Source organism: Bidens hawaiensis, unplaced genomic scaffold, assembly GCF_021521415.1.
Source record: "Bidens hawaiensis isolate Kalapana, Puna unplaced genomic scaffold, B.hawaiensis_p1.1 tig00018749_1, whole genome shotgun sequence".
Lineage (NCBI taxonomy): Eukaryota > Viridiplantae > Streptophyta > Magnoliopsida > Asterales > Asteraceae > Bidens > Bidens hawaiensis.
This window is the reverse complement of record NW_027492842.1, coordinates 189,318-215,109: the sequence shown is the minus strand read 5'-3', so window position 1 is coordinate 215,109 and position 25,792 is coordinate 189,318. Positions and strand designations below refer to the sequence as shown.

The following is a 25,792-nucleotide window of genomic DNA, read 5'->3' as shown; positions in this document are numbered from 1 at the left end:
ACTTGTTAATGTAAATGAATCATGAATAGTTATAATATTTGTCTTGAGTTTTTTAAACAACTTTTGAATATAAGACTTAGACGTCTCGCATAAAATCTCATAATAATATTAATATTAATATTTATTCATTTAAAAATCATAATATATTTCTTTATCCCTAAGAGTTTAATATATACTATTATTTGTGTAAATATTAAATAAATTAATTTTTTTGCTGGCAAAAAATATTATCTTATAACACCTGTTATTATAGAAACTTGTAGTTTGTCATGTACTTTTTGTTTTTATTGTGTGCAAACTATAAAGTTTACAACTAATAACAAAAGCATTTATTATACGTTAATTACCTAAATATATGTAAATTTACGAGTAATTTAAATAAAAAAGTTGTTCCAATTAAAATTCAAACATCCTCGTTTGCAAATATTTCAACTTGAATAAAGATGGGTGAAAATAAATAATAATTGTTCCAAATTTTCAAGGTAGAGAAATGGCATATTCGGAGAGGTGTTGGTTGGAAAGTTAAAGAGCATCTTTGGTGATTAAATGGGAACATTTTTTTCCGGAACTCGGATCATCCTAGCAAGTGGATCACCATTTCGTTCGAACAACAGAATACGATAACCCGACCCACTCACAAGAAAAAAACCCATAATTGAGAAAATCATATGACTCAACCTGAAGAAACTACTCCAAACGAGACTTAAACCCACAACCTCCCATATAAAAAGTCACGGGGTTGATGTTAGACCAAATGGTCTTTAGTAAATCCGTAACAATTCATACGGTTGTTGAAACATTAATATATGTGTACTTCGCTATATTGGTTGTGTATGTGTGCAATATTAATTAGCCAATTAAAAAAGGAAAAAGAAAAGCTTTTAGAACTCGAATTCATCTTTGATACAATTTGAGCTAGCTCGACTCATGCTGGCTTCTTATCCTTACCTTGTTATTTTATATTGCATGACTAACTATAACAAGATACACTATATGAATAGCACATGATATGTCATGACCATTTCATTAATGTTTGTTTCCATGTGATCATAACATGTGATAATGAGACAGAGTTTAATGTAAATTTGTGTAATGTGTGGTTTTATAATTGTCATACATTACCAAATATTTTGTGAAATTTTCATAATGTCGTTTCTAGTCAACATGTGAACTTATACATGCCACGCATTGTTGTATGACTTTTACAACAAATTAAATTTTCAAATGGTTTCTTACATTTAGTATCGACATAACTTTCAATTTTGTGCATATTAAAGTTCAGCAGCATACCGTGTACAAAATTTCATAAAAGTTGCATGCCTTTATAACGTTTGTTTAAGTAACACTAATAAAGTGGCACGCAATATATTTTGAGCTTGATTTTTTGATCCAACTTGAGTTGCGGTTCGTTTCACATAAGCTTGAGCCATGCTCGAGTTCAAGTACCTTGATAAAAGCTTAACATGTTTACAATAGTCAAGGTTATTTGCCAACTTGTGCATAATCATTAAGAGACCTGATCGATTAAAAGGTAACCTTTGAAGCATTAAGCATGGTTCTGAAATTTATCCATTAAAAGGTTTCATCAACCATTAAGATGCGTCCTTTTAGTTAATAAAAAACGCACTCTATCTCTAATCAATTAAGAGGTAGCCTCTTAATAGAAATCATTAAGAAGCTAACACATAAAAACTTGTATCAAAATAATGCTAACATTTCTTGACATAATCTAATAAAATTTACAAGTCTTTGAAATAACAATAATAACAACTAATATAATAAATAATAATGTGCATGTTACCATTAATTCCATGAAAATGACATGAATATTCTTTGGAATCAAATCAAGGCTAAGGAATAACACGAAGAATCTACATTTCCTGGCCATAATAATATAATTTCACTCTCCTCTTTAAATTTAATTATTTCTCCACCTTTTATTTATGGATATTATGCATGAAGTGATGGGCTATTTGCCCTTTGTTTTCTATTATTCAAAGGTGTACAATTCTAAGGTGTACAATTCTTGTGTATGGATATTTATCCTATTTTACAATGTCCAATTTAGTAATAAAATCCCAAAAGAACTAATTTCATTAAGATTGATAAAATGAATGGTCAAAATAAAATGGTAATAACCTTAAACAATGAAATATGACATATATAGTTTAATACTGGGTTATGTTGTACCATATAGCTTTTATAAAGTGATATTAACATCTAAACAAATAGTGCTGTAAAAATTGTTAGTCGCTAGTTGGGTGGTGGGGTGATAATTAACGATTAGTCAGATCGACTTTAATGTATAATTTTTAGTTTTATACACACACAAACACACATTTTTATATGTAATTTTCAGTTTTATATATACACATATACATTTTGACCGGAATCTCATTGGAAGCCCCTGAATTTGGCCGGAATCTAGCCAGAAACCGCCGATTTTGGCCGGAACCTCACTTGAAAACGCTGACTAAGTCTGATTAATCGGGATTTTTGTCGGATTTGACCATTGACCGATTAATTGGCCGACTAGCCCAAAATCAATCAGTGGGGTGAGGACTAGCGATTAATTGGGGATTAATAGGCGTCTAGTCAAGATTTTTGCAACACTGCAAACAAGTAAAAGCTCACATGACATTCTACTATTCAGATTAATATCTGGACGTACCTCAAGCCAATGTCGAAACCAACATTGTTCCAGAGGAAACACACTGTGGCATCCAGACATTTGATTGTACATACGATACGCACTATGCTATTCAGACAATATTTGTTTTGGACAAGGAGAAAAAGTCATTTTAGTATGCGTTACATATATCTCAACACATCAACTCTATATAAAATGAGACAACGATTTGTACATGTATTTGCTACAGGTATATTCCTTAATAACCACACGACTTGCATGACGTAATCAGAACAATGTTCGTACTTAGTACAATACTTGTTAATCGTTAATAATGCGCCAACACATGCTATAAATATAAGGACTCACATGACATGTAAAAACATGTTGTTCTCTCTATCATTTACCATTAGTCTATCATTATACCTTACATTTGTGCTAAAGTATTTAAGTTAAACTACATATTACATAATTAAACTACATATTATATAATTATAAATGATTTAAAATTTAAAATAAAAAAGTCTATACATTTAGTTCGGTTTTTTCGATTTTAGTTACATGCAAAACTAAAACTGAACCGAAAGTTCGGTTCCACAAAGACAAAAACCCAAACGTTGATTTTTTCATTTTTCGATTATTTCAGTTTGTTTTTTTCGGTTTCGTATCATTCATCTCGGTTTCAAGTACAGCCTTACTAGTAAATAATAGGGGAATGTTCATGTGCAAAATACATGAGAATGTAGGAAACACTACCAATCTACAAAAAGTGAGAACGTAAAAAACAATATCAACTACAATACCAATCTATATAAGCAATGTTTTATAATAACAAAAAAAAAAACTTAATAATAACAACAAATGAATCAAAATCAATACCTAAGAGCATTCTCATCCAACCCCTCATTTAATGTGAAGGGTGTTTTTATAATTTAGAGAGTGATTCAGGGTGTTGTGATTGAAGAGTTTTTATATTTTAGAAAAAATAGTGATTTTTCTGTATATTTGAAAAGCTACTGTTCATTCCATATAATTTTTAATATATTTTAAAAGTGGTTGTGAGTGAAGGAAAGAGAAAAGATAATGATAAAATGTATAAAAAGTATTATTTAATTGAAATAGAGAGAAAATGTAGTGAATTTTAATGTAATTTTTGGTTTAGGAATAGGGGGTGGGATGAGAATGCTCTAATAACAGTAAATACTTATAAAAGCATAAGAAAAAAACCTAATGATAACAAAAAAATGTAAGTCAACAAATGCTTATAGCGTCTCATAATTGGAAATCAACAAATACGAATAAAAAATAATAGCAAACAATTATAAAAACAAACATAATAATAACAATAAATTGGTTCTCACTTTTTCATGTTAAGAATAAAATTTATTTTATTCTAAAACGTAAATAATAAACGTGTTTTATACGAAACTAAACAATTTGTATATATTATATTGGATTAAGTTGTAGCATGAGGTATATATGATTATATGCAACCAAAAATGGTTTAAACGGTTTTGGAGTCACAGTCATGATGAAGATGACCGGTTGTCCGATTGGGTGAATCGGCTCGAACTTCTCTTTTCACAGCTGTTTCCGGTGGGACCCACCCCCACAAGTTTGAGTTAAAATATTAATATATTTATTCCTAGATCTACCTAGGATCCAATCCCATGTAAAGTTTAGAAGACATGAATGTTTATTATCTCTATTTAGTAAAACTACATCATTAAGTTACTATATAAGTAAAGCACAAATTTTTAATCAAATAAACTTAGGCTATGTGTAGTAGAGGGGCTATGTTTGAGGACGATTTTCGACACGTGGCATCACGTTAGTAAGTGAGACTATTTTCATTTTAAGGTGCAGTGGTTTATAAATTTTGAAATTCTGAAGTTGGATGATTTTGAAGAAAATAAAAAGCTCGTCTCCTTAAAACAAATTCCTCTAGGGAGACTATACGTGCACAAACCAGGTATTCTCAGGAATCGGAACCGGGTAGGAACTGGAACCGGGTATAGTCAACAAAAGTCAAAATCGGGTCTGGGTAGGAACAGGTTCTGGGTATAGTCGGGTATTTGACCGGGTTTTGACCGTTTACATCGGGTTTTTTTCGGGTTTCGGGTAGGGTACAGCCGGGTTTTGACCGGGTATTGGCGGAACCGGTTCCACCGGGTCCGGGTCGGTTCCACTTTCAGAGGGAAACCCAAGACCCAGTCCATACCCGCGGGTAGGGTAGAGTCGGGTCTTGTTCCGGGTAGGAACCGCCGGGTAGGGTCCAGACCTGGTTGTTTTGTGCACCCATAGGGGAGACTGCTTTATGAGAAGAAAAGTTAAATCCGAAATATGACATGCTCTCTCAACATTTTCAAAAATTTGGCTTTGTCCATCAATATTATTCCCATACTTGGCCTGCTCGCTCAACATTTTCAAAATTTTGGCCTGCTCATTCATAATAAAGATCTTCCCCCTAGACGTCGCCCTAGTCCAAATTATTTAGGTTATTGTAGGAATCCTCAAGATATTTGGGCTATTTTGATGTTTTCTTTCTCTAAAAATAGGTTATTTTGATAATTTTCCCCAAAAACATATTATATTGATCTCAAGATCAATGAAGTACCCCAATGATAAAACTTACAATAACATGAATGGGACAAAACTTCACTCTACATTTCTACTAGTGAAAAAACACCTTTTCATTGTTAAATACATATATACGCCATCCTCAACAATCATGTAGTATGGCCCAACTTTAACCTTTATTGATATAAATTATTATCATATCAGCAAACTTAAAAAATAACATTTAATGTATAAATTTTCTTATATATTTAAAATGCTAAGATAAATAAGTTGATAATGTGACACTCGCTTTACTACTACTACTACTACTAATAATAATAATAATAATAATAATAATAATAATAATAATTTATGTCAAATTAAAGAAAAGACGCATGCTTTGCCTTTCTATATTAAGATACAATTTTGTGAATAAATATATTAAAATCTTTGAAAAAATTTAAATGTCTCGGGTGGCTACGGGTAGGGCGGTTAGGGCAATGACGGTGAGTGACGGGACATTCTAGTTACTTTAGTTAAATTCTTTCGCATTTTAAAAATTATTGAAATCTTTTATATGAAAGAATTAAAATAAGTTAATTTCAATTCCATCTTATTCCCTAACCAAACATTAAAACAATGAAATTCATATTAAATGGAAATAAATTTCGTATATCCTCGTGTAAAAGTTCTTAAATACATAACCAATTTTAAATAGATTTATGTGTGAACCGTACAAACACTGCTACAGTTTGTTTTAACGATAATATAAAGACAATTATGCAACCATTTATCCTTCCAAATATATTATGCCGTTCCCACAGTTTTTCTACTTAAAACCGAGTAACGCACCCAAGTTGAAATAACTCAAAAAATAAAGCGAGCTTCTCGAAAGAGCGCATAACACTAAACACAAACACAATCCAGACTTCAACATGATTTCAAACAGAAATCTTTATTCACCAACTTTCTCCTACCTTCACTAGAGTAACTTCTTAAGTCTTAAAAAACAAAAACAGTTCAAAGGTATAAAATCTAACCACATGTGCTCAAACCAAGTCATTCAAGTTCAAACAAAGCATATAAACAAAGAAACTAAAACATCTATAATATAGTCTCAAATGTGCTCAAACCACCACATTCATACCTGGTCCGCTCTCGACCGTTGACCAAAGTCAACACGCTTGTTGCAACTGAAACTAGTTGCAAGACTTCTTATTATGCCCTTGCTGCTTGCATTTTGTGCATGTCACTGTCCTCTTTGTTTCCACTTCAGTTTCTTCCCAGTCCATCTTTTCCTTAACTACATCAACTGTTTTCGTGGGTATAGGCGGAAGCACGAGCACCCCCTCGTCTTCTTCAAGTTTACCCTTTTCACCCTCGACTTTCTCGATTGTCTCCTTTTCACCCTCCACTTTCACACCTTCGTCATTTTCGTCCCATGTAATCTCAATCTCCATCTTCTCACCCTGCTCGTCTACAACTTCTATCTTTTCGCTCTCGTCTTTCTCGGTATTCGTTTCCGTTTCAACGTTTTCACCCTCGACGTTCAAAGCTTGTTCCTTTTCACCCTCAAGATTCAAAGACCGTCCATTTTCACCCTCGACGTTCAAAGCTTGTTCCTTTTCAGCCTCAAGATTTAAAACTTGTTCCTTTTCACCCTCAAGATTCAAAGATTGTCCATTTTCACCCTCGACAATCAAAGCTTGTTCCTTTTCACCCTCAAGATTTAAAGATTGATCCTTTTCACCCTCGGTATTAAAAGCTTGTATCTTTTCACTGTCTATTTGCTCAAACTCTGTCTTTTCAATCGGTACTGGATTAATTGGCTCGAAGTAGGTTATACGATAAGCCTCCACGGTGAAGTAATTCGAGCAAAAGTCGTATGGGTCTTTACCAGTCAACGCGAAAACCGCAAGCGCGTGGCGACACGGTAGGCCCGTTTCTTTCCACCCTAAACAAGTGCAACTCCAGTTAGCAAGATTCACAACATGAGTCGAATCTTCACGGACCTCAAACAAAGTATCAGACGAAATCAACACTTTCAAACCGCATGAGTAAACAATCTCTTCTTGAAGTTGTTTCTCCTTTGACGGAGTAAGTCGCGTTGACCACATGCTTCCATCCAACTTAGCATCATTAACGGCATCAATCATGGTTCGGATGATCGCATCTATTTTATGTAAAATGGGTAGCTCCTGGTAATCTTCCATTAACTTACAAAGTGGCCCGCTGACATCATCGATGATGTGGTTGTACCGTTCGCCCTTGAAAGACGAAGTAGTCCAATGTTCAGGTTCAATCTCCATGACCCAATCATAAGCTTGTGTGATATTAGCTTTATCTGTTCGGTTGACTTTTTAAAACCGACAAGACGGACCGCGTGTGCTGCAGCCAAGAAATGATACGGTAGAAAAGATTTACCATCCCCGTGAAACGGGCCCTTCACGTTTCTCTTGAAGCTTTCTAGAAGATGGTAAATTGAGTAACCGACATGAGAATCTTCAAAGATTTCAAGAACCGGCGTTTTCAGATTCTTTTCTCTATCAAACACGAATGTGATCGGTAGTTGTGAGTTAAAGATCACAGCTTTTAACTGTTCCAAGAACCAACGCCAATTATTATCATCTTCAACATCGACTACAGCAAATGCAACCGGGAAAAAGTCATCATTTCCGTCAATTGCATTAGCCGTAATTAAAACTTCACCATACCTTGAGCACAGAGATGTAGCTTCTAGAAACAGAAGCGGGCGACAGCTACCTAAGAATCCACATAATGACGAGTAAAACGACACAAATAGGGCTTTAAATCGTTTACTCTCGCCGACAACAAGTTTTGAGATGCTACCTGGATTTGTTTCCATAATCTTCTCAGAAAACCAAGGTAACTTATTATACGCGTCCTTATCAGAACCGTGAAGTTGTTCACAAGAAACCAGTTTTCCGTCAAAAACTTCTGCACGGTTTGACTCGACCTGAGCGTCTTTCAAAAGCTCTGTAGCAATTTCTTTTGGTGTTAAATGTGGAGATTCTTGCAGTTTTTCATTTATGGTATTAAGCAACCGGTTGTTTGATTCTTTTTCACATGTATGCACGTTGTTCATGGTTTTTATCTTGAAAGATTCGGTAGACGGGACCCACACGGCGTTAAACTTCCAAGAACAGTCTTCGTCCGCACACACACCAGCCACACGGTTTTTATCGTTTTTCTTGAGTCTAAACTCAAAATCATTCGCAATAGCATACCGCCGCAACGTTTCTTGAAACTCGTGCGCGTTAGTGAAATGTTGACCAGCGCCAGTAATGGCTGTCTTCCACAAGGAAACTAAAGTTTCAGGTGACACGTCATCATCACACATGTCGAGAGCAGTGGGTCCCATAGCATCTTCATGTTCTGGATCATTTTTAATAGCTCGAGGACGCCCTCGTTTTTTCCCTGACTTGTTTTCCTGGGAATTACCTGCTTTAGCAGCTAACCTACCACTCTTTCTCTGTGATACTTTATTTCCAGAACCGCCCTTCGACTTTGACCCTGCAGCATCAGAAACTAAAGTCGGACGACCATTGGCACCAACCTTCCAAGACGGCGTGCGTCTTCGTTTCTTAACACTGTCAGCAGGGGTTGCATCAGCTTGTTTCCTTTTTGCAGACCGACTAGGCGCATAGTCAGAACTACAATCCGAGTCAACATTCACGTTGACCTGCTCGGATTCACCACTTGAAGAAGACCCCTCCGGCTTATTAGAATCATCCGAATCCTTTTTTTCCTTTTCCTTTTTTTCATTCTTTTTATTTTTTTGAGAAGATGCTTTGGCTTCGGCTTCAGCAGCAGCAATGGACCTACGTGTCCTTCTAGTTGGACACGTAACAGGACTCTTGACCACCTTATCTTCTTTGTTCACCTTCTTCTCTTTCTTGGGGCCCACTTTGCCTCGTTTTGTCTTCTCGTCTTTCTTGGTACTCAAGTTATCATTGTTTACCGTCTCATCATTCTCGGTAGGGCTTTGCCTGCATGTATATCACCAATTTAATTAAAAATAAGTACACTTTAGACACATTTCATAATATGAATAAGCAAAGTGCTATTTTTATCAATATTAAACAATACTTGTTAGTTGGCGTTTCTAGGGCAGGACGGATAAAACCGGGTGTTCCCATAACGAAGACTTCTGCTGTAAGTGCATCCCCATGAAAATCAATCATCCGTTTTACATCCTTGTCATTCTTTACGGTAATTAAGTTTCGCTTATTTCCCGGTAGGAAATACTTCACAGTCACTGTTCCTTGGTTTAGATTACAAGTTTCGACCAAGGTTAACTTTAAATCACTGAACGGAGTCTCGGAAGTGGCATTTTCTGCGTTTGCTTCTCCTCCGTTATACGACATGGTTCCATCATCATTTGTCACAAACTCACCGCCAGATCAGCAGATTAATATAAGCTTCCCTTTAGCCATTACACTTACCTACAAAAACAAACAGCGAGAACTGTTACTTTCATTATTAAATATATATGTAACGATATGATACCAATCATGTACATGTTATGAGTTGCATACACGGACAAAACGACAATAAGACAAAATAGTATCAATACTCTCCCTTCTTTGCATATCACTATTCATTATCTTGTTTCTATAGCTTTAAAGAAAAATGTAACAAAAAGGGGAAACAATATATAGAATTTTTAAGATGGTAAAATACTATATGATTGCATTCCATTTAAAAGAGTTACGATATATAGAGATAAAAATCGGGCCCATGGTCTCAACACCAAAACTCAAAACACTATATTCCAATACTACCCCGCAGTCAAAGCGGCAGAGAATGGGACCCTAGACTCGAAACAATAAAAAAAACAACATTAATACTAATAATTAAACTAATTTAAGAACAAAAGCATTAATAACTTAATACGATCATTATTCAAGAACATATTTAAGACAAAATCCACATATAATACCAAATTCATACCTTTTACACATACATCTCAACTAAAACATAAACAAGAATTTACAAAAATAATCAACACAACAACAAAACCAAGCTAGCAAACCGTTAAACACGTTAATCGTGTTCTGCAAATTGAGTTCAAATCTACAAAGTTCAATTAGGTCAAACTTTTGATCATCCATCTCATGTAAAAATTAAATCTTTCTTATGTCAAATAGAGCACATATCAATACAGATGTCAGCAAACCAAACACCAGCATTGCTCAAATAACATCACATAAATGAAAAAACATAACTGAGCATATAAGAACATAAACAAACAAATACAAACGAACATAATGAAGTTACATAGTTAAATGGGTTATTCAAACATAAAAAAACTGACATTAATGAAAGAACATAAAAGAGAGTAAATAAACGAACGTTGACAAATGTAAATGAATGAATGTGTTCATGTTCGTTCGTTTATTAAATAAACAAACTTCCCACCAAATGGTTTACAAAACAGTTCACTCGGTTCGTTTACTGGCCTAAACACACAGTTCACACAATTACACCACATCTGTTCAAATCAAGAAAGTTCAATTAGGTCATCTATCTCAAGTAAAAATTCAATCTTTTTATATCAAACTTAAATGGAACATAAATGAAAGTTGACAAACGTAAATGAAGGAATGTGTTCATGTTCGTTCGTTTATTAGACAAACGAACTTCCCTCCGAACAGTTTTGTTTACAGGCCCTAAACACACAATCACACCACATGAGTTAATCAAGAAAGTTCAACTAGGTCATCTATTTCAAGTAAAAATTCAATCTTTTTATGTCAAACTTAAATGAAACATAAACGAACTTTGACAAACGTAAATGAAGGAACGCGTTCATGTTCGTTCTTTTATTATAAACAAACTTCCCACTGAACGGTACACAACTACGCATAGTTCACCAGGTTAGTTTACAAGCGTAAGCACACCGTTAAACACAATCACACCCCCATGAGTTCACATCAAGAAAGTTCAGTTAGGCCATCTATCTCAAGTAAAAAATCAATCTTTTTAAATGGAACATAAACGAACGTTGACAAAACGTAAATGAAGAAACGCGTTCATGTTTGTTCGTTTATTAAATAAACGAACTTCCCGCCGAAGGTTTGCGAACAGTTTCGTTTACAGGCCTAAACACACAATCACACCAAATGAGTTCAAATCAAGAAAGTTCAAATAGGTCATCTATCTCAAGTAAAAACGCAATCTTTTTATGTCAAACTTAAATGGAACATAAACGAACGTTGACAAACGTAAATGAAGGAACGTGTTCATTTTCATTCGTTTATTCGTTTAAACGAACCTCCCGCTGAAAGTTTAGGAACAGTTAAACACAGTCACACCACATGAGTTCAAAAATCAAGAAAGTTCAACTAGGTAATCTATCTCAAGTAAAAACTCAAATCTTTTTATAAACTTAAATGGAACAGAAACGAACGTTGACAAACGTAAATAAAGGAACGTGCTCATTTTCATTCGTTTACTAAATAAACAAACCACTCCCGAACAGTTTACGAACAGTTAAACACAATCACACCGCATGGGTTCAAAATCAAGAAAGTTCAATTTGGTCATCCATCTCAAGTAAAAATTCAATCTTTTTAGTCAATTAGAGTGCATAACAAACACCAATACACAATTAACTAAACCAAACATCAGCATTGTTCAAATAACATCCCTTAACAAATTAACCCTAAATTCAAAAACACATATAAATTTATAATACAGTTAAAATCTCAGCAACCCACAAAACCTAAGCAAGAATAAACATACCCAACACACCAATTGAAATAACTAACTCACTTAACAGCTGCTCTTCACCAATTTCGATCAATTGAGCGGTTCAAAATGAGGGTTTTGAAATTGGGATAAAATTGGTGGTTTTGTAGAGCACAGAGAGGTGATTGATGGGTCGATTGTGAAAATTTGGATGGAATCGAAGAGGAAATTGGAAATTGAAGGGGAATTATGAAATTAGGGCAAAAATTGGGGATGTGAAAATGAAAGAAGAAAGACGGGATAACGGCCGTTTATAATAATAAGCAGTAGGTGTCTAATGTTTATAAGTTGGTGGTGGGTTTGTAAATTTATTGGTGAATATTGGTTTGACTTTTGCCTAGGTCCATTAGGTTTTTTTATTTAAAAAAAACTGTAACAAATAGAGAATTGTATAGATACTCTGTATTAGATTTAGATGTGTATAAGCTGGTTTAAAATATAAAACCGGTTTGAATTGAAACTGGTTTGGTTTGATCAATAAAAGTCAAAATCGGTTTATGATCGGTTTCAGTTCGCGTTTAACCCGATTTCTTGACCAGGTTATGATCGGTTTCAGTTAGGGTTCTGACTGGTTTTGGCCGGTTTCGGTTCGGTTAACCGGTGTGGAATCGGTTTTGGTGGAGAAAATTTCAAACCAGTTTCAATCGGTTCCAGACCGGTTTCTACATAATCGGTTTCAAGCAGGTTCGGTTTCGGTTTGATTTTTGAATCGGTTCGGTTAACCGGTTTATTTGCCCACCTTTACTCTGTAAAGGGCTACCTAATGGAAAAGGCCACCGCTAGTTGGTCAACTCAATCGTATGGAACTCTTAAGCGTCTCCAAGTTGTCTCTTGTTCCGGGAAAAACTCACTTGCCCGAAGGCTCACTGGTGGTAAAACCTGGACGCTCTCATCTCGATCTTTCTTCATTGAGCCACCCATGCCCTCCACAAAGTGTTGTCTGTGGGGACGAAAATGGGTCTCCGTTGAAGACCCTAGGCTTTTTACCGTTACACCACATTGGTAAAAGGTCATTTAGGTTTTAAATATAAAAAGGTTATAAAAGTTTATAAATATTACAATTTACAAGCTTCTTAAGGCAAATATACTTGATGAATACAAGTTATGATGATGGTTCTTTTATATATATATATATATTTTTTCCGAGTAAAATTTATATTTCTCATTAAACTTAAAAAAATTTAAATATTACAATTTACAAGCTTTTTAGGACAAATATACTTGATAAATATAAGTTACGATGATGGTTCTTTTATATATAAAAAAGTAAGGTATTTATTTGATTACGGATGTATGATAAGTTGATGATATAAAGCTATTTATGAAAATATGCATGTTTTCATTATGTGTATATGTAATGTAAAATGTTGGAATTTTTGTGTTTAAGAGTAAATGTGAGGTAATACTTAATAGAATGTTATTTATGGGAAGATACGTGTTTTCATTCTATGCATGTAGTTTATTGGTGATTGTTACCAAGCAATATGAAGATAATTCATGGAACATTGAACATGAACCTATAACTTGGATGGAAATCGAATGATAAGTTGATGGAAATTGCCTCGTGCGACGACAACATGTATGCATCAAGTAACGCTCATTAATAAAGACAGCTACAATGCTTTCTGATGAATCTTATAAATGGAACCAAAGGGATCGAGGGGCATTATGGAATTAGGGAAAACACAAAGAAAAAATTGAAACATTTAAGGGTTAACATTGTTAAAAAAAGGTAGGACATATTGTGTAGAATCTTTATTTAACAATATATGCACGGCAATAGAGCGTTATTTATGAAAAAAAATATGTACTTATGTTCAATGTTTGTCATTGAGCAAGGCTTGTATGTACCCATGATATAAATGTAATTAAAAATTGACGTTGAACAAGACCAAGAGAGTTCATGAAAGACGAACACCTATCGGTTAGGTTTAATCATTTGATAACCTGAATTAGATGGTCAATATGATAACAACGTATGTGTACAATGTAAACCACATGAACAAGACAATTGTAATGTCTCTAACTGGGAAAGACACAAAGACGAGATAAAAATTTGTTGAAAGAACATGAAACTATGATTCATATTGATTTATGTGGTGTTAGGGTCAACAAAAAGATAGAAACAAAGTGTTGTGACAGAAAAACTCAGTTTCAGTTTCAAGAGTTATGTAATTTTTATAATTTCAAGTTTCTAACAGACCGGTGTGATTCATCTGCTCACGTAATTTTGGTTTCACTTTCAACAACTGTGCTAACATGTTCAATTGATGGGTTGGTTTTATCTGACTTATCTTAATATTTTTTAACATGATTCGTTTGCTAACATAAATTCCTTAATTCGCCACTTTAGAGGAAAGAGAAGGTGTGCTTTTGTATTACAAACTCTAGATGGGTTCAATTTATAACTAACATTAACATGAACTTCTTAACTTGAATGGGTTTAATTTTTGTTCTTGACTTTTATTATGTTCCTTTACATTGTATTTTTGAGTTTTTATTTAAGAGTTTGGAAAAATGGATTTTTACATATTTTCTCTTCTTAACATTTGAAATTACATATTTTCCCAAAATACAAGTTTTTAATGCAAAATGTACAATGCTCTTTAAGCATAGTTTGAGGAAATATGTAATTTCAAAGTTTAGGAAGGGGAAATATGTAAATGTCCATTGGAAAAAAAAAATATAAGAATTTTTTTTTTATTCTTGAGTTTTTTTTTAAGAAAAGACCCAATTACAAATTTTGTCCTTTAAAATAAGACGAATTACGGTTCGTGTCCTTTTTTTAGTTTCCTTGCAGGCGGTGTACTTTAAACTTTTTTTTCCTACAAGTTTTGTCCTTTACGCTAACTAGGTTAGAAAAACTCAGTTAAATACCCTCACGTGAGGCGCATGTGAGGACATTTTTGTCTTTTCGACTACCCTGCAACTTCTTCTTCTTCTTCTTCCTCTTTTCTTCTTCATTTTCGTCAAAGGCCTGCCCCCACCACAGCTCCGCCACCAACCACTACCACCACCTTGACCTCTACCACCGTCACCCACCTCTGCTACCAGCCGCCACCACCACACCTCCACACAAGACCAACAGCTCGGTGTTGGAAACACATCTATTTGCTCGACCGAATCAGCTGACCACCACCAATTCAGTCATCGATCTCCTTGTCGGAAAATAGGCTGTGGTGGTGATGATGATGTAGATGACGTGGAGGGGATCACGGCGGGCCAGGTTGCAGGTGCTGGGTATATGGTGGAGGCGTGGTGGTTGATTTGGTGTGGTGGTGGCGATTAACATGGTCTCCCGTGGCCGTTAGTGGTGTGGTGGTGGTTTAACCATGTTTCTTGTACAGAGCAATCCAATCTCACCATTTCCGATCACCCCTAACCAAACTACCACATATCCCCAAACCAAACCCTAACTTACTCACCCCTCAATTACTCGATTAGAACATAATTCACCATCTTAAAACCCTAGTTCTCGCTCCATATTCATCAACCATCAGTTTAATTTCATTATCAGAAGCAGTTAAGTTTCTCTCAATGCTTCAGATAAATCAGATCTCCGATGAGTATCGGGATTCGTATATGGAGTACAGTTTAAACTTTAAAGCTACTAGACCTATGTAATTTGATCTCATATGCAGTGAATCAGTTAACAAATCAACGGATTTTGATTAATTACAGTCTTTGGTTGCTAGAATATTCCGGTGAGTTTCCGGCGCCGGAGAAATTGATTAAGGCGGTATTTGTGAGGGTTTCGAGGGGATTTAGGAGTGATGATGATTGGTGGGTTGAATGGAATGGAATGGAATCTGCAACGCGGTGGGTGGGGGTATGGTGGCCGGAGTGGTTGTGATATGGTGATGGTGGTGGCGTAGAGAGAGAAAGAAGAGAGAAGGGAGGAGGATGGAGTTATAAGTTTGTAGGTACAGACGAAAAGACAAAAATGCCCTCACATGCGTCTCACGTGAGGGTATTTAACTGAGTTTTTCTAACCCAGTTAGCGTAAAGGACATAACGTGTAGAAAAAAAAAGTTTAAAGTACACCGCCTGCAAGGAAACTAAAAAAAGGACATGAACCGTAATATGGCTTTTTTTAAAGGACAAAATTTGTAATTCTGTCTTAAGAAAAAGAAAGAGAATGAAAGAAAAGTTAAGGTTTTTTTCCTCCAAAAATTTTCAGCCAAATATGGCCGGATTGAGAAGGAAAAGTTTATAGCCATGTACAATATTACTAATTTACCCTATTTTTTTCTTCCTATCTATCTCACGAATGAGGACATAATTGTAAAGTTACAAATTTTTTTCCTATCATTTCCTTCCTATATAACTCAAGAATGTAATTAAGACTTTCTTTTCTTTTATTTTAATTCGAGAATAATATATAATTTCTTTTCCTTTCTTACTCGAGAATTACAATGTTAATTAACTTTAATTGGGTTGCACTTTAGACCCATATTTAAATGGGCCATATGTTAATCAATTGGAATTTGGATATTATTATTTACTATATCTAGCAACAAAAGCCCATGTAGGTCCACTATTTTAGTCTTTAGATATTCATACACTATTAAAATGTCAAATATCATGAACTGTTGAGAGTAACATGTATGGTGTTTCGTTCTTCTAATTACGTGATCATACAGATGAGTATGACATGACAGACTTAATATCATACACAAATTTAAGAGAAAAATACCAAAAATTAAATGCTCTTTGCATTTATTTCATAAAACATTCACAAATTAAATTATATTACTCCTGGTTTTCTATATTTAGTTTCAGCAAAATCATAAAAGCACCATAGACTTATTTTTGTTAACTTCCTAAACTAAACAAAATAATTTGGTAGTTTAAAGCTTTTATAACGATTAATGAAAAAGAAGTCTTAAAGTTATATAAAACTTTTATATTAACTTCTTCGAGTGGATGAGTTTTCTCCAAAACTGAAGATAAGTTAGAGACGTTTAAATGCTATATGTAAGTCTGGGTTAGGCCGGGCCAGCTGATGGTGTCATTTTGCTATTTGGTCATCCGCCTTTAAAAAAATATTAATATTAATAGAATAAAATAAAATATTAAAACCGGTGAGTGTGACTGGTGCGCATAATAATTGGTAATACCCACTAACTTTTATGCTAATAATTTAAACCACATAATCATGGAATATACCTGCTAACTTACGCATCCAACTGAATCATTGCAGAATCTTCTTCAACCATTCAACCTACCACATCCTCTACTGTTCATCTCTCCATTGAATCCAAGGTCAGTCAACAGGTTTTAATCTCCGTTAATTTAATCTGTAATTGCTTCTGTTTACGAATCAGATTGAATGATTAGTTAGTTAGTTAGTTAGTTATACCGCATTGATCGATGCGAATTGAGGATTTGATTAGATAAAGTGCCTTAATAATTATGCCTTATTGTGTGAGCAGGATCGATCATTATAATATGTTGTTATATGTGCGTCAATTGTGACTGCGATCATTATCATTTTTATCAACGATAGACTTATATTTCTGTAGGATAGATATGTATAACTAGATTTCACGATTTGATTCCGGAGTGAACATGTTCGTCAGTTAAGCTTTTACTAGACGAGTGACGAACACCTAACGGAATGGAATTTATTGTTCTTGTTCGTTCATAATGAACTCTACGGTTCACAAACACAAACGAATGAAAATGAACACGGAGAATGCTCGGTTCAGTCCGGCTGCCAAGTTTGTGTTGGTGTTCTTTTTTAAGTTTCATATTCATATGTTAACTTTACATACAACTTATCACATAATACTCAAATATATTTTTGTTATATTTGCTTCAATTTTATGGTAAGATTATAAAAGTCACTAAAAAGTAGTGAAAACCTTAAATGAACAAACATAAACAAACAAGCATTAATGAACATTAATGGACATGAACGAACATTATCAAACGTTCACAAACACAATTGAACAAATATGGCCTCTGTTCGTGTTCATTCACAAAGTTAATCGAACGGAATTTCATGTTCATGTTCATGTTCATGTTCATGTTCGTTCGTTTATTAACTGAACGGACATAAATGAACTTCCCACCAAACGGTTCGCGAACAGTTTGCCGAAAGTTTGGTTCGTTTATAGGCTGGAAGTATTGCAAATCCTAAATTCTTGCGCAGGTGTTGAGATTGGGTCATTATAATTCTTTTGGGGATGAAGCCCTAGATTATTCTAGATTTCTGATATTTTTCTTATTAAATTGTTAATTTTACATAATTTGAGGAAACTGAGTCAAACTCAAGTCATTCTTTGTTTGCAGTTTATACTGTTTGGGGATTGTAGCTGATTTAGCAATGATCATTTTGAATGATAAGAAAATGAGGCCTATGATGCATCAGCTTGTGGTTATTGGCTTTGTTTTAGTCAGCTTTCTGAATAATGTCTATGCTGGTGTCACGAGTAGTTTCATCCGTTCAGAGTGGCCGTCAGTTGACATTCCTCTTGATAATGAAGTTTTTGTGGTTCCTAACGGTTATAATGCACCTGAACAGGTAAGCTTTTGAGGTTATACTAAGTAGTACATATGCGCAGCTTATCAGTATACTGCATATATGCAGTATATCATACTACATAAATGTAGTACTACTGTACTAATATCATATGTGTAGTGTGATATACTGCATATATGGAGTTCCTTAGTTCTCTCATGATGCTAAGTATATATATTATATGTATTCTCTCCTTTTCGCATTTACATTGTGTAGGTACACATCACTCAAGGGGATTATGATGGAAAAGCTGTAATTATAATATGGGTGACACCTAATGAACCAGGGTCAAACCAAGTAAGATATGGAAAGTCAGAGAAACAGTATGATTTTACTGCAGAAGGGACGGTGAAACAGTATACGTTTCACAACTATACATCTGGTCATATTCACCAATGCCTTGTAAATGACCTTGAGGTATATCATATATGTTAGTTAACACTTAACTTAATAACATCTAATTTAAATATATCATCATCATCATCGTCGTACTCAGTATATCCCACCAATAGCAAAGCTATGGTAGGGTCTGAGGAGGGTAAGATGTAGACAGCCTTACTATGACACCAATAGCAAAGCTAATTTAAATATAGTTATTCAAATTCACTTAAAAGTGTGTTTTGTTGTTAGTATGACACCAAGTACTATTATGAGATTGGAGAGGGTGAGTCTGCACAATCATTTTGGTTTCAAACGCCTCCTGCAATTGATCCAAATGCTTCTTACAAATTTGGGATTATAGGTGAGTTATTTCGATTTTTGTATTTGTTTTGATGAAAATGTTACTAAATTGTATTCTGTGTTTTAGGTGACTTGGGTCAAACGTATAACTCTTTATCAACTCTTGAACATTACATTGAGAGTGGAGCACAAACCGTGTTGCATGTTGGAGATCTGTCTTATGCTGATAGGTATACATATCATGACATGGGTGTGCGTTGGGATTCGTATGGTCGTTTTGTTGAAAAAGTTCAAGCGTATCAACCGTGGATATGGACTGTAGGAAATCATGAGATTGAGTATATGCCATATATGGTAAGTGTTCAAATTGATGTGCATTTTATGACATTTTCTCATACACATGATTGATAATATCATCTTTTTTCATTTCTATGTCCAGAACGAAGTTGTTCCTTTTAAACAGTATCTTTATAGATATCCCACTCCATATGCAGCAAGTGAAAGTAGCAGCCCGCTGTGGTATGCTGTTAGACGTGCATCCGCTCATATAATTGTGCTATCCAGTTATTCTCCATTCGGTAATTTTCCTAATATTGTTTTTATATTGGGCAAACAAGGGGTGTAAACGAGCTGATCCGAGCCCAACTATGCTCGAGCGCGGCTCATTTAACTTATTAGAGCTCGAGCTTGGCTTGTGAGTGGTTTATCAAGCTCGAACTTTGCTTGTTTATTTTATATATTTTAATTTTGATTTTTCATATGTAACACAATGTATATTCTTTAATTATTCTTATCATTATTTTATGCATAACATTGATTATTATATAATTATATATTTAATTTATCAAATAAAATTATATAAATATTAGGCTCATTTAGGCTTGCGAGCCAGCGCAACCTTGATAAGTGCTTGAGCTCATTTATGACAAGCTTATTTTTAGGCTTGAGCTCGGGATCAAGCTCGTCTAGCTTGGCTCGATTCAAGCTTTTTGCTAGCCGATCTCGAGCAGTTCACAAGCGGCTTGGTTCGCTTGCATATTACACCTTGTTTGCACTCACAAAAGGTTCAAACTTTCAAAAAGTTTTTAACTATCCAAGTTAACTAGTTTGCTGATGCCATGTCAACAAAACTCAACATGGTCAAAGTTACCTACAATGCCAACTGCCATGTCATCATTTTGACTGTTAACTGGGTCATATTACCCTTTAAAAGTTTGAGCATTTTGTAGGTGCATACAAACCATGATAGCCAAATTAGAAAACAACCCAAAGTTGGTTGGTTACCTATAAAATAGTATATAGATAACATAACTATATATTATTCGTTGTGTGTGAATGTGTGATATCTTACATATTTACTTGACTTGTGACAGTAAAATACACACCTCAGTACATTTGGCTAGAAGTAGAATTAAAAAAGGTGGACAGGGAGAAAACACCTTGGCTTATTGTTGTTATGCACACTCCTATATACAACAGTAACAGCGCTCACTACATGGAGGGTGAAAGCATGCGGGCCGTGTTCGAGAGTTGGTTTGTTGAGTACAATGTGGATGTCATCTTTGCTGGACATGTTCATGCTTATGAAAGATCGGTTCGTCACCTTCGTTCAATAAACATATATCTACTGCTTGTTGGCTTGTAACACTAATAATATTAACTCATGCAATTTCAGTATCGGATCTCAAACATACAATATAATATAACGGGTGGAATAAGTTATCCCGTGCCAGATAAATTTGCTCCGGTTTATATAACCGTTGGAGACGGTGGGAACCAAGAAGGTCTTGCATCAAGGTGAGTTTTTGTCGTATTATAGTTTAGGGTGTAGTGTTCTTTTATGGTGATTATGTTTTGTTTTTAAATGGATGATGCAGGTTTAATGATCCGCAGCCTGATTATTCTGCATTCCGGGAGGCTAGCTATGGGCATTCTACACTTGAGATAATGAATAAAACGCACGCGTTATATCATTGGAATCGGAATGATGATGGAAAGAAAGTTGCAACTGATGCGTTTGTGCTGCACAACCAGTACTGGTGAGTAGGGGTTTCAATCGTGTCAGGTTGACGGGTTGCAGGTTGGCCGGTTGAATCGTGTAACCTGAACATAAACATTAAAACGTGTAACCTGAACAAAACCCGTTTAGCCCATTTATCAAAACGGGTTGAATGGGTTGGAGGATGATATTGTAAACGTGTTAATCGAGTTGGTGGGTTGTAAAAAATGGGTTATACGGATCATAATGGGTTAGTGGGCCGGTTGTAGAAGAAGGGTTAAACAGGTCATAAATGGGTTAGTGGGTTGACTTGTTTAGTTAAACCGACCAGGCCAACTTGTTTTAACTAAACCGCTTAAACAGGTCAACCCAAACACGGCCCGTTTGTTAAACGGGTTAGATACGTCAACCCAAAACCTAAGTATTTTCATGTCATGACAAAAATTGCTACCCTTATACCAGATCACTCTTTTTACTGTTTCATTAAGTTTGCAATTAATTAATGAGTAAAAGTATGTTTACAATAATAATCTAAACGGTTTTAATAAAGTGTTTTATGCATTTGAAATTTAAATACATGTTGGATGATTTACAACCAGTCTGACCTGTGCCAAACCATTTTCTTTTTGGTTAAATATTTTACCTGAATTCATTTGATCCATTAGAGATAAAAACATAACTCAAACGGACCCATTCGTACATGAAAACCTGACACGGTTACATTTTGTAGGAACAAGAGTCTTCGTAGAAGAAACTAAAAAAGAATTATCTGCACACAACCGTCCCGACTCCAGAACTTAACAAGATATAAATATGAAGATACGCGTCTCGCATAGTTATTGAAAAAAGGCTATCTCCCACTCGATTCGTCTGGTAATTCCTATCTGTGGTATCCATGAATTGCAGGAATAGATCGCGTGTTGAAATAAGTTTGAAAGAGAATGCTGTTACATTTGGAATGGAATGTATAACATATTAACATGTATATGATTGTTGCATTTCATTTGAGAGTCAAAATGGCTAGAATTCTACTCGCGTGTTTACTTATATTTCATTATATTACGAATTGTCTGGACCGATAAGCAGTCGAGTCGGGATTGCTGGATAACGGATCAAAACGAGTATTGAGTTTAAAAAAAATACATTTAATTATTTTTTTTTCTTTATAAATAGCTCACTGCATGGAAACTGAAAATCAAGTTTACAAATCTACAACACAAGAAACTGAAAACTTTCTTCAGATCACTCTTTTCCACCGCGTTTAAGATACTTCACTCGAATAGCCCATAACTGCTCCGCGACAGCCTTCATATCGGGCCGATCAGCCCGGGTGGGGGCCGCACATTGAAAAGCCAAATTCAGCATCTTCTTGAAGATCTTCCTGTCCACGGCTTCCGTCATTTGTGGGTCCACTAGATCCATTGTTTCATCATTGTTATGTTTCCCGAAAGCCTGCGAAAACAATGTACAACTCTTAATGCTCATAGTACAGCATGTCAATGCAAGGTCCGATAGGTAATAATCATTACTTAAACAAAAGAATTCAGGCCCAGATTCATTATTTTGGGCCAGTTTTCGGTCCAAAAGTTTCGCACGTAGATGGTTAAACCGAAACCGAATTGAATCCTTTTGAAAACCAAAAAAACAAAAAAAATACTGGATGGTTTTTTGAAACCCAAAAACCGAATTGGTTTGAGCCCAAAAGAGATAGTGCATGACTTTTTGGGTCAGTTTGAGCCCAAATGCACAACATGTTAATGCAGCGGGATAGAAGCTTACCCATCTAATAGTGACTTTTTCATCCGGAGACCGTCTTGAATCAACGGGCCGACGGCCCGTTAAGATTTCTACGAGTAGAATCCCGAAAGAATACACGTCACTTTTCGGGGTGAGTTTGAAGGTTCTCATATACTCTGGGTCAAGATACCCGACCGTCCCTTTGACTTTGGTCAACACATGGGTGTTACCGGTCTCATTATCCCCTAGACGTGCAAAGCCAAAATCCGCCACTTTGGCTCGCATCCTATCGGTTAGAAGAATGTTGGATGACTTCACATCTCTGTGGATTATTTGTTTTTCTGTTGAAAAAATTTAAATAACATAAGCAAATAATTAATCGGGCTTTGCAGCATAAAATCTAGCCCGAACCAGACTTAGATTTCAATTAATCAAATGAGCCCGTTTGGGCCCTCTAAGTTGGTCCGTCTTAACTATTATACATTCCAAATCGCACATCCAAACACACTTTAAAAAAACCAAATGCAAACAGGTTCACCTGCGTATAAATGAAGGTATGTTAAGCTGTGAGCAATGTCGATGGAAATTTCGAGCCGTTGAATGAAGTCTAAGCAAGTTCCATGAACACCTAAACAAGTAATAACAGAGTTATTATTATTATTATTATTATTATTATTATTATTATTATTATTATTATTATTATTATTATTATTATTATTATTATTATATGATGAACTTACCATCTAAATGTTCTCTAAGTGTACCATTAGGTACATATTCTGTAATAATAAGACGCTCAATTCCTTTATCAACATAACCGAGCAACTTTACTAAATTCCGATGCTCGATCTTTGCAAGTAACTCGATCTCGCTTCTAAATTCACTTCTTAGAGCATCCGAGTGTTCCTGCATAAAAGATGAAACTTTAAATTTTACAACTTTAAGGTACATTTGGATTTCTCTAGTCAAACGGGTCAACGGGTCAAGCTTAAGATACATAGTTGATACAAAAAGATTAGATTTTGAGGTAAATAAATGTACAAAATTAAATCATATGATAATGACAAATTACAAATGTAAAAATAGGTTAGTTGAGCAAAAAAAGTGAGTACCTTGCTTGCTCGTTTAATGGCAACCGTTCGACCATCTTGTAATTGGGCTTTATAAACGGTCCCGAATCCTCCTTCACCGAGTTTCAATGATGGTGAAAAGTTTTGAGTAGCTCTTGCAGCTTGTTTCATGGTCAAATGAACTGAACCGATCCTATCAAGCTTTGGTGACATTGAGAATCTACCGGGACTAGCTGGGACCCGCAGTGGGCTTGGTGGGACCCGCAGTGGGCTCGGTGGGACCTGCTGTGGGCTCGGTACGACCCGCAGTGGGCTCGCGGGGATCTTTCCTGATCCGGATTTCATTTCTATAGACGAAGTTGAGTCCACTACAAAATCAAATGCATATTTTTGAGTTTTTGACTTTACACATGGTTTGTAAAAGTCTTTGTATTTTTCATGAGTTTATGTAAAATATATAAAAAAAGAACTTTTAGAAAATAGAAATGTTTCGTTTTATATATCCTTAAGAGGAAATCATTGTGCTATAAATAAAATAATAATATGTGTTTTTATAGGCAGAAAAAAAACCTAAAATTTTTGGGCAAACGAGTTGTGTTAGTGTCAACCCGTGAGTCGTTAAGTCATGTTTGATTTCATGTGTATCAGGTTTGTGCCACGTGTGCATGGGTCAGTTTTGGGCTCAAACCAAACCAAAAATCGAAAATTCGGTTTTTGGGTTTTTGAAAATCATTCGGTTTTAGTTATTCTGGTTTTCGGTAACCAGTGATTAATTGGTTATTACACATTTAGATCTAAAAACGTTTTGTTGGTTCCAACTGATTCGGTTTTGGTTGATAGCAAAACCGAACTGAAAAATCGGTTTCTGAAAAAGCATAACACCAAAGCGTCAGTTTTTTAGTTGGAATCGATTATTCTGCTTACAGTTTTGTTATTTTGGTTCCATTTAACACCCCATGACAGTTACAATAATTCAAAATATTTTAGCGTTTGGACGACAATTAAAATAATTCAAATATCATAATTTTACTCACTTGGATTTGGCTCCTTGGTAAGAACCGCATCATCTGCATCTTTCGTTCTAGATCGAAAACAATGGCAAAAAAAACTGCAACACATAAGCAATAGCCCGGGTGCAGCCATGACTGTATATTTTGTATGTTTTCTCGAGTTTCTATTATAATTAAATCGAGCAAAAATCCCTCAAACAGTCAAACTATAAACCATCTGCATAATAACACAACTATGCGTAAAAATCCAATTTTTACCCATAAAAAGAAAAACTAAGTCACATAAGTAACAAAGATTATATACCTGAAAAGGATCTAAATCATGATTATATAATTTAGATCTTTTTTAAAGGCCATTGTTAAATTCAACAAGTTGCTTATTGGTTCATTGAACTGAGGAATATGAGAGAATCTTGATGGCAAAGTTGTAATTTTTTAATATCTCTGATATTTTGGATCAAGAATCATGGGAGTTGAAGTTATTCCACAGTCACCAATCAAGTCAACCAGAAGTCTTTAAAACCCTAATTACAGAATCAAAAAACCTGCATTATAATCTTTATAGAAATTACTAGGAAGCTCATTAAAAAAAATAAAAAAATAAAAAAAAACTGTGATTCTTGATTTAGATTTGGTATTCAAGAACCCTAAGACTAAAAATACCCAAATTGATTACCTAAATTCATTTCTTTGATATCCATTAAAAAAAAAGAATCAAAACAAACAGTAAGCTATTCAAGATTTGCAAACTAAGGGTTTGAATCAAATATAAATTAAATTAACGTGTTAACTGTGATAATCAAGCAG

The 25,792-nt window shown here is 34.9% G+C and overlaps 3 protein-coding genes and 1 pseudogene across 4 annotated transcripts; 1 reads left to right on the top strand and 3 right to left on the bottom strand.

The window, feature by feature from the left end:
* Positions 1 to 6,874: 6,874 nt before the first annotated feature.
* Positions 6,875 to 7,401, bottom strand: LOC143556891 (uncharacterized). Its single transcript, XM_077046106.1, has 2 exons — positions 6,969 to 7,401; positions 6,875 to 6,900 (listed from the first exon to the last, which is right to left on the bottom strand). The coding sequence occupies exons 1-2, from the start codon at positions 7,399 to 7,401 to the stop codon at positions 6,875 to 6,877; spliced, it is 459 nt and encodes a 152-aa protein (XP_076902221.1).
* Positions 7,270 to 9,655, bottom strand: LOC143556903 (uncharacterized). Its single transcript, XM_077046115.1, has 2 exons — positions 9,299 to 9,655; positions 7,270 to 9,198 (listed from the first exon to the last, which is right to left on the bottom strand). Exons 1-2 carry the CDS (start codon positions 9,574 to 9,576, stop codon positions 7,401 to 7,403), a joined length of 2,076 nt encoding a protein of 691 aa, XP_076902230.1. The 5' UTR covers positions 9,577 to 9,655; the 3' UTR covers positions 7,270 to 7,400.
* A 7,484-nt stretch (positions 9,656 to 17,139) lies between these two features.
* On the top strand, positions 17,140 to 21,979 carry LOC143556878 (bifunctional purple acid phosphatase 26-like; annotated as a pseudogene). Its single transcript, XR_013139459.1, has 10 exons — positions 17,140 to 17,227; positions 18,260 to 18,491; positions 18,705 to 18,905; positions 19,119 to 19,230; positions 19,297 to 19,523; positions 19,609 to 19,747; positions 20,543 to 20,763; positions 20,845 to 20,966; positions 21,047 to 21,208; positions 21,899 to 21,979. The product of XR_013139459.1 is annotated as a bifunctional purple acid phosphatase 26-like (transcript).
* Positions 21,980 to 22,410: 431 nt separating this feature from the next.
* LOC143556877 (calmodulin-binding receptor-like cytoplasmic kinase 3) lies at positions 22,411 to 25,189 on the bottom strand. Its single transcript, XM_077046094.1, has 6 exons — positions 25,010 to 25,189; positions 24,018 to 24,343; positions 23,646 to 23,811; positions 23,444 to 23,533; positions 22,948 to 23,246; positions 22,411 to 22,620 (listed from the first exon to the last, which is right to left on the bottom strand). The coding sequence occupies exons 1-6, from the start codon at positions 25,116 to 25,118 to the stop codon at positions 22,411 to 22,413; spliced, it is 1,200 nt and encodes a 399-aa protein (XP_076902209.1). The 5' UTR covers positions 25,119 to 25,189.
* Positions 25,190 to 25,792: the final 603 nt, after the last annotated feature.

What these genes read in the sequence shown, in the direction of transcription:
- LOC143556891 (XM_077046106.1), bottom strand. Translation starts at nt 7,401, where the DNA reads ATGGAAGATTACCAGGAGCTACCCATTTTACATAAAATAGATGCGATC. An exon ending in AGAGTTTGAGCAAATAGACA is followed by an intron (nt 6,901 to 6,968) that starts GTGAAAAGATAC and finishes GAGGGTGAAAAG; the next exon opens with GAACAAGCTTTGATTGTCGA.
- LOC143556903 (XM_077046115.1), bottom strand. Translation starts at nt 9,576, where the DNA reads ATGTCGTATAACGGAGGAGAAGCAAACGCAGAAAATGCCACTTCCGAG. An exon ending in CTAGAAACGCCAACTAACAA is followed by an intron (nt 9,199 to 9,298) that starts GTATTGTTTAAT and finishes ATATACATGCAG; the next exon opens with GCAAAGCCCTACCGAGAATG.
- LOC143556877 (XM_077046094.1), bottom strand. Translation starts at nt 25,118, where the DNA reads ATGGCTGCACCCGGGCTATTGCTTATGTGTTGCAGTTTTTTTTGCCAT. An exon ending in TACCAAGGAGCCAAATCCAA is followed by an intron (nt 24,344 to 25,009) that starts GTGAGTAAAATT and finishes TTGATTTTGTAG; the next exon opens with TGGACTCAACTTCGTCTATA. An exon ending in ACTTAGAGAACATTTAGATG is followed by an intron (nt 23,534 to 23,645) that starts GTAAGTTCATCA and finishes TTACTTGTTTAG; the next exon opens with GTGTTCATGGAACTTGCTTA.